Here is an 18,234-nt window from a genome sequence, read left to right as displayed (position 1 = left end):
TTCACAAAAATATTATGATTTTGTCAGTAAATTTCAGCAATGTAATTTAGGGCAGGGGTCTCCAACCTTGGCAACTTTAAGCCTGGTGGACTGCAACTCCCAGAATTTGCAGCTTTGCTGGCTGGGAAATTCTGGGAGTTGAAGTTCACCAGGCTTAAAGTTGCCAAGGTTGGAGACCCCTGATTTAGGGGAACTCTTAACCAGAATGTAGGAGCCCATGTTGATTTCAACCCCTGCTGTTTCTCCTTTCTGATGGCATACCTTTTTTCTCATTTTGCTTCCAGTGACTATCTATTTCACCTCTCTATCAGTTTGCCAGGAAAAGAATAATTCCCTTGTTCATAATGAATGTACTATTTAACCATGGACTGATTTTACAAGTTTTTATTCTGACATTAAACTCTACAGCATCAGCTAGCAGGTCATCTGTCAGTTGTGTATTGTATGAAAATACAACTCTTTCTGCCTCTCTGTGTAAGATCAGTAAGAGAAGCCCCTGCCTCACAGCCAGAGGGAAATAGGTCCCGTCCCCCCACTCTATATCTTGGTCAATAGTTCCAACTTGAAATAAGGATAAACTAAACTACGAACCAAGGCCAAAGAAGGAACGAGCTCAATTCCAACATCCTACAAACTTGATATGAAATAATGGCACAAGGAAAAACAACAGCCATAAATTGCCAATTTGGGTATTAAAATGAACTATAGCTAGCAAACCCCAGTAGAAGAAGGAATTTATGCAGCTAATGGAACATGGAACGCAGGAGTCCATGGTCCTGACTAACAAAGGATAATGGTGACATTTACATCTCAGGAAATGTCAGCAGTTGCATTTGGCATCTCAGTTTACATGAACTGTATAATAACAGAATGGTTGAAAACACTCAGAGCAATTATAAGTTTGCCACAAGTTATAGCCTAAATAAGAACTGAGTAAATGGATTACTTGTGCTTTATGTATCTCACAGATTTTTTAAAAATACCTCAGCCATTATTTTTTCATTATGGCATATTTTACTATGCTTTAATCATGTTTTAACTATTACTGCTTCCTAATGCTTAGACGGAAAATCCTTATAAATATTCAGATATTTAAGAAAAAATATGTGTTTCATTAATTCCACAAAACAATTGGAAGATGCTTGAATTTCTCGTTAAAAACTCTGTGATTAATTGCCTGATAGAATAAAGCATATACAGCAATTCTGAGAGTTGCTTTTATCATCTTTCACTTTTGAAATTCCTTTCAATCTGAAATATACATATTGAAAGATTGTCCCATTATTCACTGATGTGGAGTCAAAAAGAAACTTACTTTTATACGTTATTCTTGTTATGGTGTCTCTGTTAAGCATACGATTTAAAAATGGATTTGATGATTCAGAAACCTGCGGTGGAAAGAATTCATTGTCAAAACAAAAGTAATAACCACGAACCTCTTATTTTTGGAAAATGTCTATTGATCAGGGTGGGGGTGGGGCGGGGTGTAGGAGGAAGAAAATCAAGGGACAACTACAGAATTAGCAAAAATGTGTATGTACTGCAATCAGATGAAATGAGTAATGGCAGTTCAACTTTGTGTTAGTGCAGGAATGGAAAACAGAAAACAGAAAGGAAAGGGAGCTGTATTCTGAATACTCTGAACATGAGTCGCATCAGCTTCTTGCCATCCTAGTTTTTGGTTTTAACTGAAAATTTAAATAATAATGTTGGAAAATAGGCATAATCTGACATGGTTATGCTGGAGATGAAGAATGCCTTTCAATCCATTTAGGCAAGACTGGTCATGAACTATCACAACTCTTGGCCTCATTTTTTGGGGAAAAGAGATAGAGTGGGCTAGTAAACTCTAGACTCATTTAGGCAAAAATCCAGAGCAAAACCTGGTCTGTTCTGGTGATCACCAGACCAAACCTGGTCTGTTCTGGTGATCACCACAGCTTGATATATCACCAGGCAAAACCTGGTCTGTTCTGGTGATCACCACAGATTGATGTATCACCAGGCAAAACCTGGTCTGTTCTGGTGATCACCACAGCTTGATATATCACCAGGCAAAACCTGGTCTGTTCTGGTGATCACCACAGCTTGATGTATCACCAGGCAAAACCTGGTCTGTTCTGGTGATCACCACAGCTTGATGTATCACTTTCTGCCTCAAATCACAGCATGCTGCATTCTCATCTATGGTGCAGTTATAGTGGGATGAACTGTGGATTCAAAACCATTTTTAGCTGGAGCATTTAGTAAGGAGAAGGAAGTCTGGGCATCAACCTGCACTCCAGTCAAGAGCAGCAAATTCTTCCACATCCAATATGCAGGAAAGATCAACACGACCTTAAAATACTACTCAAGAAAAGTAATTAAGCCCATGTCCTCTTGCTTTGAGTTGGTGTGCGTCTGCTTTTTTGTGGTTTCTTCTGCAACATTTCGAAATACTTTGTCCTCTGCTCTCTGCCTTCATTGAGAACAAGGCTTGGTTACATTTACACATGGCAGTGATAGTTCAAGGCAAAACAGTGTGAAGGTTACAGAGTGGAACCTGACCATGAATTAATTAGCCTGCACTTGTCAGGTTGACTCTTGCGCTTGGACTGGCTGACAACAAAATACAAGATGTAGTCTGGGAATAATTCAGAACAAAAATGCACCAAGGAAGTCTTCAGAATGCAATTCCCACTTACATTGTTTTTTTTGTATTCCTTTTCCTCCCTCTTTACTTTTATTATCTGACGCGTATCCTGCTTGGCAGGATTTGAAATAGCAATAGCAATAAAACCTATACTGCTTTATAGTGTTTAACAGCCCTCTCTAAGCGGTTTACAGAGTCAGCCTATTGCCCCCAACAATCTGGTTCCTCATTTTACCCACCTTGGAAGGATGGAAGGCTGAGTCAACCTTGAGCCTGGTGAAATTCAAACTGCCAAATTGCAAGCAGCTGGCAGTCAGCAGAAGTAGCCTGCAGTACTGCACTCTAACCACTGTGCCACCACGGCTCAATAAACTCTTATGCATTCTACAGTATGAAAAGAAGAGACCTTTTTATTGGATTAATTTCTCTTGTAAACTAGGGGCACTTACTTATTGTGATACAAAGTTTTTGTAAAGCGAAGAAACATCCTCCTGAGATATTGAAGAAAAAGAGCAAATACAGATTTGGTTTTTTTGTGTGTGTGTGCTCTGCCTATCCTGGGCATATCAGATCATCATTTGGACATATAGTATATGACCCTTTTAAGTGGTGGTTGAAGAAAAAAAAATGTGTTCTGCATTTTTAACCTCATCCAATAAGTTAAAAAGTATAATCAAGGTTGGAGCATGGAGACATGCAGACCATCCTTGCTATCCCCAGCCTTAAATAAGGAATGTGGTTCAGTGGTTATAGCAACCAGTGATCCTCCTTTACAATGAGGATTTATAATCATACAAAATGCAACAACTATCTTCAGCCAAATGCGCTATCTTTGTTCCTACCATGCCTTGGGAAGTCAAAGGCCTATGTAGACTTTTATTCTCTGCCCCGTTACATTAAAAAAAAAAAAATCAGCTAACTGCTGTAATGTAAAAGCTAAACTACCTTTTAGTTCCATTACTGTATTAGGTCTGAAATTTTAACTGGCTGTAATAGATAAAAATGGCAGCAGCTCAGAGGAGAATCAGCTTAGAGTTTCTTCTACCTGTCACTTTTATAATGCACCTCTCCCCATGTCTCTCGTTTGGCTGGTGTTAGCAATACCCTTCTAAGATCCCATACCAGAAGCAAAATGGCCAGTTAGTGAAAAATGCAGTCGGAAGAAAGGATTAAGCTCTTTGCACGTAACAAGGTGTCCAGATTCATGCCTGCTACTAAAAAAAAGGATTCTACCAAATCTTTGAAGGATGTGACACTTGAATGAAAATTTGCACAAAAAGCCCTTTTGAAGCACCTCCTGGAGTGGACTGGAGAAGCTGTGTTATTTTAACCAGAAATGGTGCCCTCTGGGTGTCTACCACACATGTACAATTTCAACTGTTAGCCCCAACTCTTCTTCATGGGGTGGAGTGAGTGACAGGCCTTCTTGGAAGGAGATTGTTGTGAGATGCACCCCTATTAAATAATATAACAGGTGACATATTGCCACCTGCATAACATTGATTTAGGAAATATGAGATAGCCTTCTCTATGCTGGGCAACCTATTCTGAGGACTGCTAATATTGGACTCCATCAGTGTTTCAGGCTGAAGTTTTGCTTCTACTTCTCCTTTCATGTCTCTGACAATTTTGACTATCCCTGACCATTTCTCTAGTGCCAAGTGAATGATACCGCAAATCTACAAATCCCATAAAGGAACAGACATAAAGAAATTCTTTCCAAATATTATCTCTGCCTTTACCTCAATGTATGTGAATCATTTAGTACAGGGACTATTGGATAGCTCACTGGGGAGTAACACCCCTCTCCTTTGTGCAAAAAAAAACCAAACTAAGTACAGTCTATTCTAGAAATATTTATGGAGGGAAGAAACCCAAAAGCACAAGAATGGGATAAGAAAAAAAGCCCCCCAAAAGATCTGTGATGTTTTCTGAGCATCTGCCGAAGAGTATTATTATTATTAATAACACAATTACACAGTAATATAAAATATTACTGCATTATTTGCAGATAGATGGAAATGGATTTGTGTAATGTTTGTGTCTCTCTCCAAGGTGATACCATTGCTTTTCAATCCTAAAGCATGACTGTGTTATCCCCAAAGAACCAGCAGTTTTTAAATGCAGGGAATCTTCAAAGTTGTCTTCCCCATCCTGTAAATAATCCATAGAATTACAAGTTCTTTGCTGGATGGGGGAATCTGGAAGTTGTAATATCAATCCCAATCGGGGGTCCCAAGTAGAAAAGGGCTGCAGTTAGACTTCCTGGATTTATGCACCAACGCTTTTAATTTCTTAAAATCACCCAGCAGAATGTAATTAAACATTTATGAAATTTTACTATACTTACTTTCATAAATATAGAAACTACCACCAAGCCATTGGGACTTTTTGCAGCTTCTGTGACATTTGTATATAACTCATGGTTATAGTGGATTAGTTGAACCTAAGGATAGAGGGGAAAATGAAGAGTAAATAGTGGAGAATCAAATCCACTCTCCTCTTATAAAGCAACAAACACCCTCTTTATAAGGGCATATCTGTTTGCAATGTGATTTCCATCAAGTTTGTACATTTTATGGTAATTTATTATTATTACTATTATTGCTTTGCTGCCCACATACTTTTAATAATCACTGTGGTCATCTGGCTTGTATAGGAGTGCATCAGTTATTCCTCTTCTCAACTGTCAATGAATGGATTGAACACATTAAGATGCTGAATTTACTACAGAGGTTAGGGCTCTTTTGCTGCAAAAGCATTCATATGATCCAGCAATATGTCTTTCCTTCCTTTAGCATCCCAAGCTCTGCACAGAGATAAGGTAGTTGAAAGTGGATCCTTGCACACTTGGGAGAGAAAGGAAATGGCAGTGCCAGCCATAGGTATTTTGAGTTGGAGACTGTGAAGATTCACACAAGACAACTCACTAGAAAGCCTCCAAAGCCATATTCAACATTCCTCCGAGTATATGAACCTGAGTGTCACAATATCACGTGCCAAAGTAATCCACTAGGTGCTTTGATGTACGTTCTTCAATTTCACAGGCCCCACAGATAGTCCTCTTTTTACAAACTTTTGCCTTACAAACTTCTGTTGGTACCAACAAACCTGTCCACAACTCCAACCTAGAAAGTCTCAGAAGGCGGGAAAGGATTAGTTTAGGGCACGCTGCAAATGTATACTTGGCAGCACTGTCACACGTTGGGAGGCTGATTGTACACCATTTTGGACATTACCCAGTCCTGTCTGTTTCCTGATCTCATCATGTTTATTTTGCAATGTTTTTCCTTTGTGTAGTGACTGTGAATTACAGCATGCCTGCAATGAGACATGTGCCATTTACATAAGGTAAGAACTCTACTGTGCATATTCTTTATACTTGGTTGGATTTACAATCTAATGGACTGATGTTCAGCCTCTTGGAATATAATCTGATAATGTAAAAAAATACAGAGGACTGTCTGTAATTACCGTCTACACAAATTATAATCTTTTCCATATACCCTACAAAGCAAGACCAAAATAAATATCCAAATGGTATTTTTACTCTGGGTCACAAGTGTTGTTAGGGGATCTGTCTTGGCGACGTTTCGACGAAGTCTCATTCGTCATCTTCAGGCTTCAGCTTCGTGCTTCTGGCCAATCAATCCCCAGCCAATCAGAGCACAAAAAAACCCCCATCCAATTAGAGCACAGCCAAGCTCCCACCCAATCTGTTCAAACCCCCACTAGCATTTAAAAAGGAAGAAACAGCTGCAATCACACATTGCTCCCAGAAGCACGAAGCTGAAGCCTGAAGATGACGAATGAGACTTCGTCGAAACGTCACCAAGATACTTCCAATTTTACGCGGGAGAAAACCCGAATAACCAAATATATATATATTTGTTTTCTGAGGTTTTCGCGGGTGTTTGTATGTAGGTCTTTGGTTATTCGGGTTTTCTCCCGCGTAAAATTGGAAGTGTCTTGGCGACGTTTCGACGAAGTCTCATTCTCCCACCCAATCAGTTCAAACCCCCACTAGCAGTTAAAAAGGAAGAAACAGCTGCAATCACACATTGCTCCCAGAAGCACGAAGCTGAAGCCTGAAGATGACGAATGAGACTTCGTCGAAACATCGCCAAGACACTTCCAATTTTACGCGGGAGAAAACCCGAATAACCAAAGACCTACACACACACACACACACACACACACACACACACACACACATATATATATATATGTATGTATGTATCTATTCTTCTTGTACACACACGTACTGTATCTGACTGTCCTTCCTTCCTTCCACACACTTGCGATCTCCTATTAAAAAAAAAAGCCTATTTGTACACAAACCTATATTTGCACCCCTGCCTTGCAAATATCCTAATTAAGGCTTGCTTTCCCACCTTGCAGTTTTATAACACTGGTAAGTTTTTGCTCTGGAAGATAACGTTGCTGTTCTAATAACAAAAAAAAAAAAAAACCAGTGCAGAAGCTGTTCTATCCTATGTTCCTAGATATTGTTGGAAATATTTTTTCTCTCCTCTTCTGCAGTAATGGTTTTAAATCTAGGCTATGCAAATTAAATTCTCATGATAACCACTGCATTTCAGACAAACCGTTTTTAAAAAAATGTATGCTGCTAAAAGTGTGAATGGTGTAGCAGAAAAATACCAATCTTCTTGCCAGGAATTATAATCCATTTATTCTCGCTGTTAGCATTTCTCACACAACCTCTGCTTTATATTTCTCTAACAAAATATTTTTAGATTTTTTAAAACCATTGCTTATTTTGTAAATCAAGTTCCTCACTGTTAGCTCCAGGAATTAGCCCAGCATAATAATATCCTCAAAATGGACACAGGAATGGGGCTCTACTGAAGAATCTCATGGATTATCTATTAAATAAAATAGGAGTAATGTTAATTTTTGTTCTTTCTGGAGTTCAAAGCAGGAAGATAGGTAGGTAGATAGGCAGGTCAGTCAGTCAGTAGGTTGGTCGGTCCTTGGATAGAACAGCTTCGTAAGTATCACACAAATAATATGCCTATCCCTAAGACTCAAGGAGTAAATGAGTTTCAGATCTCCATTAACCCAATCTCTTTCTCATTAGCTGGGATTGAGGGTTTTCTATGTGCTCAAACCCAGCTTCCTTTGTCTGGTTCAGGAGATTTTTCTTTTGTTTCTTAACTTCTTTTCTTCTTATCTATGACCTGCAAGGGATCTTTTAGACAAGATTCCTGGCTGTTTGTCTCCTCACTGCTTACATGCCTGCCTCATATTTAGGTTACGTCAACTTCAGCCTAGTTTCACACACCTTAACCACTATCCTATGTAAGGTTGTTTGAAATCATTTGAGATTTACTCTGATTGTTCCCTTTCAGAAAGTACAAGAAAGAGATAACTGTGGAGTGTTCTCTGAGCTTAGTTACTTGCTAGCAGACATTCTGTTACCTGACTAGGTAATATCTTCAGTACTAGAAGGGAGTGGGGTTTGCTCTCTGTTTATATATGGTAACTTGCCTGTCAGTGTTGATGGGGCTTCTATTTTACATCACCAGACTCAAAAACGACACAAAGTTAGTTTATATGCTAGTAAGAGATTGAGACATTAAAAGCATTCGGAAACTCCTCTGAATTCCAACTATTCATTTTATTTTTCACATTTTTATAGCCGCCATCTCACAATCAGGCTTCTAAATGGTGAAGATGTCAAGTCCTTCTACTGTGTCTGTATGTAGCTACTGAGTCTAGAGCTAAACCTCCCAAGATTACATGGCAAGAAAACGTGTGTGTGAGTTACTCATCCCCTATACTTTTGTGTACTACAACCTCTCAAAAATCTATTTGAGTGGCCATTTCCCCTGCAACAAGAAAGGGAAGGTGTGAGCTTAATATTTCAGCAAGAGTGAAAAATAGCTCTCACTTGCTTTCAAGAATTCAGTGCTAAAGGCTATCTGCAATGTTTGTAAAAGAAATAAATAAAATTAGGAAGGTGGTTATCTCCTGCTGGCCTTGAACTGCAACAGGGAAGTCTGTTTCCTCAAGGTGTTGGATAAGTACAGATAAATGTGCAAATAAAAAGAAACAGCCATGTAGCAGAATCTACATTGTTAAGGTTCTTTAGTGGCACCATGAAAGGAGCAAGGATGTTTTTTCCTTAATTTTAATGTACAAAGTCACACAGGTACACACATCTTATTAGTCATGGACATCACTGTGTTTTTTATATAATAAACCCTAACGAATAATATTCACTAATAAAACAATTGTGGGGAATAGGAGGGATGCAGAAATGGATCTGAAGAATCTGTCCACTATTGCAAAATCCACTATTCAAAAGATCTGGTCAACCTCAAAATCAAACCAGCTGTTTTTGCATGGCCATATTTTTACTATGACATAAAGCAGCAGATTCATCACGGATCAGACAATCTTGAGAGATGCATTTTAGCTGCTTGGAAAGCATAATGCCTCTCCCTGCTGATTCTTCAGCTGCAGAAGTACATTATAATAAAGAAAGCTGACTTAAATAGAAAGAACAAGATGGCTGTCATGATAATATCTTCAACTTGCTTTATTTTTTCTTCTCTCTCAGTATTTAAACAATTAGTCTTTTTTTACTTTTTCTACAGTGAACCTAAAGCCAACCACCACCCCCACCACCTTAAAATAAACTGGACAAAAGAAGTACACATATCAAAGACAATGAAATAATGTACAGTGTTCTGACATGGATGCATTGTGATGATTAATGGTGCCCTTGAGAGGAATTAATGATATTTTTCACTAAATGGTGAAAAGGGGTTGCAGACTTCATTAACCATAGCCCTTTCCACTTTTATTGAATGCTCCTAACACCTTAATTCTTTGGAAAATGCCTCTGTTGGCATTTTTTTTAATTTGCATTTATATCCCGCCCTTCTCTGAAGACTCAGGGTGGTTTACACTATGTCAAGCAATAGTCTTCATCCATTTGTATATTATATACAAAGTCAACTTATTGCCCCCAACAATCTGGGTCCTCATTTTACCTACCTTATAAAGGATGGAAGGCTGAGTCAACCTTGGGCCTGGTGGGACTTGACCCTGCAGTAACTGCAAGCAGATGCTGCTAATAACAGACTGTCTTAGCAGTCTGAGCCACCAGAGGCCCTTTGCAGCATTTTATCAAATACTCATGTTTGGACCATAAAATGGTAGAGATAGAACCAGGTAATCCAGGTTAATATGGACATGAAAGTAAGCTACTCTCCTCTTGAGCAGTTTGTTTATGGAACCTGATCTTTTTCAAAGATCTCTAGAACAGGTTATGAAAAAAAAGAACCACACGAGGGACAAGAACTTCTTTGTCAAATGTTGTCATGGATGACTTGCCCGTGGCAGATGAATTGAAAACTATCTGCCAGCCCACAGTGGTGATGCTGTGTTTGCATTGAAAAATAAAACCAGAAAGATGCTCATCAGGCCAAAATAAGCAATGCCACTACTTGGCAAAAGCATCACTTATTTTACAGCATAAAAATGAGCCACTTCCATTAATTAAGGGCCTATATATGGCTGTGTGCAAGTTTCAGCCTCAGAGGGAGGAGTGACAACGTGACAGTGAGATTACAGCATCATTGTATCTTTTCTTTTATGTACACTGAGAGCGTATGCACCAAGACAAATTCCTTGTGTGTCCAATCACACTTGGCCAATAAAAAATTCTATTCTATTCTATTCTGTTCTGTTCTGTTCTGTTCTGTTCTGTTCTATTCTATTCTATTGGAATAGATGGGGCTGAAATGTTAGGCCTCTTTTATTTTAGGGAATGGAAAGAATTATAGGTATATAACACTATTCAGAGGCTTAGGACATCCATTTGGTTGCACAGATGATTAAAAAAAGGGGAGAGGGAAAAAGAAAAAGAAAATTGTATTATTATAAAGTGCTGTCCAATGTGATGTGGAAGGCTTCGAGAGGTCTACAAATTGGGCTGGGCAGGCTATTCATTCTGTTGCCCCAAAGGTGTTGTTTGGACTTGGTGAAACTGGACTCTCTTGCCTTTTGAACAGCACCTTTGGAACAACTGTGACAAGGAAGATTGAGAATCTTCACAGGCACTCGTTCTATTCTATAGAATACTGAAATGAACCAATTGGGAAAAAGCCAGTCTGGATACACTCACTCAGCAGCCAATAAAAACCAAAGTGGTACATCGCCAGGAAATATAGTTGCTATGTCAGAAATCCCAAGTTAAATCCAGCCTGTATGAAGAAATGGTAACTGGCCAATGGTAATAAAGACTTGGCTTGATTAGCCAAGTTTTTCATCCTAACAAATTTCCAGTGGCAGTGTTCTTCACATTTCTACTGCAGTCTTTGGCTGTGTGTCAGATTGCTTTAGGAACACCCAAAAGTATCAGTGGATACCTGGAATTTGAGCACTTTATAATTCATGCAAAGTATTTCAACAATTCGTTTTTAATCCTATCATCATGCCTAAGCTTTTCAGTCTTCCTTTCTTGCTCCTCTGAACGAGTCAGTATTAGTGCATATTTAAAGGAGACATTGAATGTCACATGTGAAACTCAGAGAAACTTAATATGACTTACAATACTACTCTTCTTAGCGCTTCATATTTAGAAAAGTTAATACAGCAAATGTAGCATTATACAATCATATTAACGGAGGTATTTGCACTGTACATTGATTGCAATTCTGCTTCTCTGCTTCTGCTCCAAATAATTTGCTTAATCTAATGTTGGTCTCAGGATTGGTTTCCACCACTCCCACTTGAATATGGATTTCCTCTGCTGTTGATTTTCCTTGAATTCGTTGAATAAACCATAATATGGTTTAGGGTTTAGATTAGAGATGGTGTAGCATTTCCTGCCTGGGCAGGGGGTTGGACTAGAAGGCCTCCAAGGTCCCTTCCAACTCTGTTGTTGTTGTTGTTGTTGTTGTTGTTGTTGTTGTTGTTGTTATTATTATTATTATTATTATTATTATTATTATTATTATTTTAATAATAATATGGACTTAAAATCTCATGGCAAATAGATTTAAACACCACTTGTAATGAAAGGCCACCTCTTTTAAATCAACTTAGCAGATGGGGATTGTAATAACTCCCATTTCATTACAGCACTGGTAATTCACTGGTATTAAAATGCCTGTTTTTTAAAAAAATAAAATAAAATAAATGGGACACAAGAGAGAAAGAGAGCAGGAGGGAGAAGAACATGAGGATTGAGAAATAAAAACGACGACACTAAAGGAAATGCATTTAATACAGAAGAATAAAGTTTTAAGAGGATTGATATATGCAGCAGAGGAAAAGAATTGGGCAGAGAGATTGGGTCCTGTGTTGCATGTACGAGCACATTACTGGATGATGGGCACCGTTTGCAAAGAAGAGTAGCAGGCAATTCTTAAAGCCAACACACTGCTGGCTTGAGGAATCACAAAAGGAGGGAATACATTTAGACTTCTTCAGGGAGCAAGCCATTGTTCCCATCACCCATCTCCTTCCACTTATGACTGTATGACTGTAACTTTGTTGCTTGTATCCTTATGATTTATATTGATATTGATTGTTTCTTGATTGTTTATTTTTACCCTATGGCTATCATTAAGTGTTGAACCTTATGATTCTTGATGAACGTATCTTTTCTTTTATGTACACTGAGAGCGTATGCACCAAGACAAATTCCTTGTGTGTCCATCACACTTGGCCAATAAAAAAAAATCTATTCTATTCTATTCTATATTGGCCAGCCTTCCCTGAACCTTATTAAGCTTGTGCTCAACTTTGCTCATCGGGGGTTGCTCCTTGGATCTGGGAAAGCTAAATTAGACCCACCTCAATTCAGAAAAAGCATTAAAATCTGCTTTCCTACTGAAAGGAACACACTTCTGTGTCTGTATTGTTAATGGGTTATTTATTATAGAGGTTTTTTTTAAATTAAAGCTCTGTGCTTGACTTTTCAGTTTTCCACTCTTACACTGAAGTAGGCATTCCTATTTGAAATAACTTTCCTTCAAAGATCCACACACAGAGTTCCTTTGGTGCATAATGCCACCTGTAGAGTTGTACCTCAACGGCTCAGACTCCACTTCTGATGTATTATCCGTCTTCCCTGCTGTTCTTAACACAACTGTGATCAGTGGAGATGCTCAGCCTGACAAACATTTGATTTAAAAGAAAAGCTGCTGAAAGCAAAACATGCTTTGCCTTCAGATGGTGTAATTATCTCAATATATTTTACATTAACAGTAAGAATCCTGAACAGGTACATTTACTATCTGCAGGATGCCTCTGGTTATCAAATAAATACGTTTGTAACCATGACACAATCCAAATTGTATGTTTCAACCCAGGTGTGTGTGTGTATGGTACTTAAGACAATCACTTCTAGGCATTTAAACATCCTAAGAAAGACCCTGAGAGTTCAATTCCACTCTCATCCAGTTCTGCTCCTGGGTGGGCCTCTGGGCCCCGATGGGTTCTCGGAACTTTTACACATTTTATCATAGATTTTGTACCCTTAATGCTTGGCTCCAGGTAACCTGTCAATCAATTGATTTGCCAGCTTGCAGACTGTGAATGATCTTACGGGACCGCCTACTGCCACTGATAGCCTCCCACCGATCTGTGCGCTCCCACAGGGAGGGCCTCCTCAGGGTGCCGTCGGTTAAGCAATGTTGGCTGGCGACCCCCAGGGGGAGGGCCTTCTCTGTGGGGGCTCCTGCCCTCTGGAACTAGCTGCCTCTGGGGCTTCGTCAACTCCCCGACTTCCGGACCTTCCGCCGCGAGCTGAAGACTCTTTTATTCCATCGCGCAGGGCTAGCCTAAATATAATTTTTAATGGGGTTTTATTTATTTTAACCTTTTAGGCCTTAAACTGAATTAGTTTTTAAAATGATTTTTAACTTGTATTATATGTGTTTTTTAATGGCTGTTAACCGCCCTGAGTCCTTCGGGAGAAGGGCGGTATAAAAATCCAATAAATAAATAAATAAATAAAATAAAATAAATCTTTGCTGAATGGAACAGGGAATTTCCATGGCTTCTGATTTCCACTGAGGAAAAACTAAATGATGTAGGCTAAAAGTGGGACAAAGTCCCCTATTCTCTCTCTCTCTCTCTCTCTCTCTCTCTCTCTCTCTCTCTCTCTCTCTCTCTCTGTGTGTGTGTGTGTGTGTGTGTGTGTGTGTGTGTGTGTGAGAGAGAGAGAGAGAGAGAGAGAGAGACATGGTGGAATGAAGAGTTAAACTTTGTCCAACATTATAATCACTCTACTTCTCCTTTCTGGGCATTCATACAAATCTCTTATTGCTGTCTCTCTTAGAGATAGTAGAGAGCCTTGACAAACTGATAATTGATTAACCAAAGCAACGAGTCTAGATTACATTTCTTTTAAATAGTTTCATATTGAATTAAGGGATTTATTAGCGATGGGAGAGAAATAGAAAAAAAGAGAGGAAAAGATGCATTATGGAAGGATACAAAAAGACAAATGCATTGCCTGAAGTCAAAATTGTGTGTGAATATGTATATATTAGCAGACTCATATACAAAAAATACCTATATTGGGGAATATGTACAAAATCTCATGAAAACATGTTTATCAAGTGTCAGTGGTTTTTTTCCCTATAACCTAGGAAAATAATGCTGTATCTCAAAGCTGGTGCCATCCATTTATGTTGGACCTTAATACCCATAATTTTCAACCATCTAGCTCAGTACTGTGAATGCTGAGGTCAAAGGTAACTGAAAGACACCACTTTAGAGCAGGATGGTTTGGTGAAATAATTCTTTTCTGGAACAAAAAAAAAAGTGTATTGTACATGTAATTTAGAAATGCATTTTGATACCAACACATTTCAAAGCTCTCCTGATTCATTTTGAGACAATCGATTCAAAGTCTAAAAGATACATTCATTGATTGAGTCCAGAAAGCCAGTGTCTTGAATGTGGCCAGTTACATTGTGAGAATAAGTGTGTCCTTCATAAATTCATTCTATTGAGTTATGATCTTTATTACTTGCTTTAGCTTGTTTGAGAAGGGATAAAATTCTCTGGGTTACAAAGTTACAGAAAATGTGCTGTTTTGTCCTGAATTTTTTAAAATAGTATTTTGATATTTGAAGTCAAGAAACTGGCCCATTTTGGTGTCGGTTAACAGAACAAGCTTCTTGAGATATATTTTGCAGAATAAATTTTTTTTTCCAGTTTATGTACTATTCTGTCTAGTGCTGCTGCTATTATCAGCTTCTGAGTTGAGATTTTTTTTCTATCCCATTCCCATTTCAGATATCACCTGGGCCTCAGGAATGGGAAACGGATTTAGGTGATTGTCTCCCATGCCCAAATATCACCCCATGAAATCAAATGCCATCTTTTCCCATTTCCATAAAACGTTTAAATAAAGAAATTCTAGATCTAATGATGGACAAGTTATTCTCGAATCCTTTCTCACCTTTTAAAAAACAGTTTAAAGCAACTTGAAACAGGCACAAAGAATATCCTCACACATGAACATACTGGTTCATGTGTGAGGATTCAGAAGGCATTATATACATACATACACATTGTCTGATCCAAAGATAAACATGGGTAACAATTAATCTTAATATTTTACCTAAAACCAGAAACACGATATAAGGTTTTGGGGGCATGTGAGAAAGAATGATTATCCTGCATGGCTTATGGCATATTGTGTAGCTGCCACAATCTGCTTTAAAATGAAAGGAAGCAAGCACAAATGAATTTGCAAACCTCTTAGATCTCATAAACACATTGCCTCTGGTGCAAAATAGGATGCAAAATATATTGCAGAAATGCAGAAATACAGCCTACTCATCTGCATATCGAGGCTCCCTCTGAAGACAGCCAGAGGCAAAAGAATTTTAAAAAATGATAATATCCAAACATGAAACATATTAAATTTCCTCATCTCAAACTTAGAAGTCTCACAATTCTGACTGGACAATCTTAGAAGTTCCCTAACATTTCTCAGCACTCATTCAACTCCTTCTGAATGTGACTTACTCCACATAATGCCTGCCAATTGCAAGGAACCTGATCCTATTTAACATTTGAACACACAGGCACACATAATGCAAGCGTTAACTGGCCAGGAGACCAAGACCAAGCTAAACTAAAAGGGAAAGTTGGTTTTTTTCAGGAAGAAGGTTAGTATTAAGTTTAATTACTCTTATTTTGACTGGGAGGGGGGAACCCAAAACTAGAATGTATCCTTGCCAATTCTCACAAGGTGAAAGGATTAAAACCCAGCAGTTTAATTACACAAGCTAAGTTAATTCATTAATTGTACACTATTTTACAGTTTTTCTGGTCATTCCAATAAAGCTATTTAGGTCTCGTTGAAATTATAAACTGAATTTGGGAGTAAGAGTTATGGTATCTCGGCAGAGTTGGAGACAAGAAATATCTTTCAAAGAAGCATGACATGACAACTATGTGATAGATTTTTGTATTACAGACCTGGAGTTGTCCTGTTAGAGGACAAAAAAGTCCCAAGGGTGGATATACTCACATGATTGTGGCTATCCTCTTTTAAAAAAGTTCATTGCATGTCAAAAAGAGATGAGTTTTTGACGGTATGGTTGCATTCACCAACTTGGATTTGATGGTTCCCATTGATAGTCTTGCCTAGAAGTTTGTCCAGTTATTGTCATTGGTGAAAAAGAATGTGCAGATTTCTCAAGCATTGAAAAATATATGAACAAAGATTGCCAGCAAAAACCCAAAATGCATCTTCCACAAATTAGATTTCTTGTCCTTGAACTCTATAGTTTAATGAATAATTTTGGCCTCTGTCAGAGAGGGACTGTGGCTCAGTGGTAGAGCCACATCAGATCATAGCAATGTATCATTTCTTGACAATAAATACAAATTACTTACATGTTTTAAAAATTGATCAAGCAGATTGAGTAATCAAAGACACTTATCTCTTCCTCATACACACATGCATGTGCCGATCCATTAAGCTGGCAAAAAAGCATTATTTTTTTATGCATTAAGTATCTGCCGTTCTAAGGATGTTTGCTAATTAACCTATATATCTGTCATTTGTTCTTTTTTAATGATTAAATTTCCAGCAGTTATTTCCTCTTAGAGTAAATTGGTGAAATAAATTTTGTATGACTGACTAGGCTGCTTAGTCCCTAGAAAAAAGAGGGAGCACCACTTTTAATCTCCACCTGAAAATCCTTGACTTTTGTCTTAGCCAAAATCTCGGAGAAAGCTATTTATATATCCATATAACTAGTTCACACATACAAGTAAATATGTATAAGAAGGTATGATTAATTCCAATGACTTTTCTCCCCATCTCCTGTATTCAGCCAATTAAGACTGGTGTAGGTGCAAATGCAACACAACTCATTAGAGTACAGACAGGAAATTGTAGCAGATGGAGCATTAATTACAATATTAACAGCCTCTATTTCTTCCATCTGCTCTCCGGCTACCTATCTCAAGTGGCAATTGAAAGTGGGGAAAAGTTTAAGGTAGTTTTACTATGAATTTGGGATAGTGGCATATTTTAGAACTTTACCAACTCTTAAAGTACGCAGTGGTTACTTATTTGATATTATAGTTGGTCTTGAGATGAGTGGAACTAAATTGTCTTGTGAGACATACCCTATACAGTAGAAGAGGATATATGTAGTTCAGGGTTGAACCTGGTGCTCTCTGATTTTGGTTGTTTGCCTGCAGTTGTTTCATTACCTGAAACATCATAAGTGCAAGTCAGTGTGGGGTTTGCTCCCTGTTTATATACAGTAGTTTGTCCTACCAGTGTTAGTGTGTATATGTGATTTTTTTTCCTCCTTGGTAATTCCTTGATTAGGTATTGTTTTCTGCTTGATTGTTGGTCTGGTATTAATCCCTGCTTATCTAGAGGTTGGTTACTGAAGAAGGTGATTTCTGGTCTTTTTGTTACCTTCTTAGCTTTTTAGTTGACTCTTTTGAATCATTTAGCTCTATTATGTTTATTGATAACTGATTTGTCTGAGTGACAAGCTTTCAGGAATTCCCTAGTATTTTTGGATCTAGCTTGGTGAAGGAGGCTTACAGCTTCTCAGCTGAAACTATGGTTGAGTCTGTCTATGCATTCCCTATCATGAAAAGGGAATTGCATGGACAGACAGAAAATCCCTTTGGACAGACAGAAAGGGAATTAATTACCATATGTCCAAGCCAGCTTTTGAAGGACTCAGGGTACCTGTCACCATATTGCAAACCTACACTGGATCATGGAAAAATCTTGTGAATATCGAAAGATCATTTACATATGCTTCATAGAGTACAAGAAAGCCTTCAATTGTGTTGCTCAGGAGAAGCCATGGGGGCACCAGCACATCTGGTCAAATTCGTCAATCACTGTACACAAATCAGGAAGACGGTGCGCAGACACCATAGGGAGACACAGATTGGTTTAAGACAGAGAAAGGAGTTTGATACGGTTTCATTCTCTCCCTTTCTTAAACAACCTGTATGCTGAAATGATCATGAGTAAGCTAATCTGCTGCTACCACATGCCTCCCACCGACCCGTACGCTCCCATAGAGAGGGACTTCTCAGGGTGCGTCCAAACAATG

The 18,234-nt window shown here is 38.3% G+C and overlaps 1 protein-coding gene across 1 annotated transcript in view; it reads right to left on the bottom strand.

The window, feature by feature from the left end:
* Nucleotides 1-18,234, bottom strand: part of CA10 (carbonic anhydrase 10) — a 240,888-nt gene that overhangs the window by 25,108 nt on the left and 197,546 nt on the right. Inside the window, exons 3-4 of the mRNA XM_058171880.1 lie at nt 4,983-5,078; nt 1,316-1,388 (exon numbers count right to left, since the gene is read on the bottom strand). Of these exons, the coding sequence (XP_058027863.1) occupies nt 1,316-1,388; nt 4,983-5,078 (169 nt within the window). The remainder of the gene's footprint in view (nt 1-1,315; nt 1,389-4,982; nt 5,079-18,234) is intronic.

Source organism: Ahaetulla prasina, chromosome 2 (genome assembly GCF_028640845.1).
Source record: "Ahaetulla prasina isolate Xishuangbanna chromosome 2, ASM2864084v1, whole genome shotgun sequence".
NCBI classification, from domain to species: Eukaryota; Metazoa; Chordata; class Lepidosauria; order Squamata; family Colubridae; genus Ahaetulla; species Ahaetulla prasina.
Note: the sequence above shows the minus strand (reverse complement) of the source record. Positions and strands in the feature narration are given on the sequence as shown.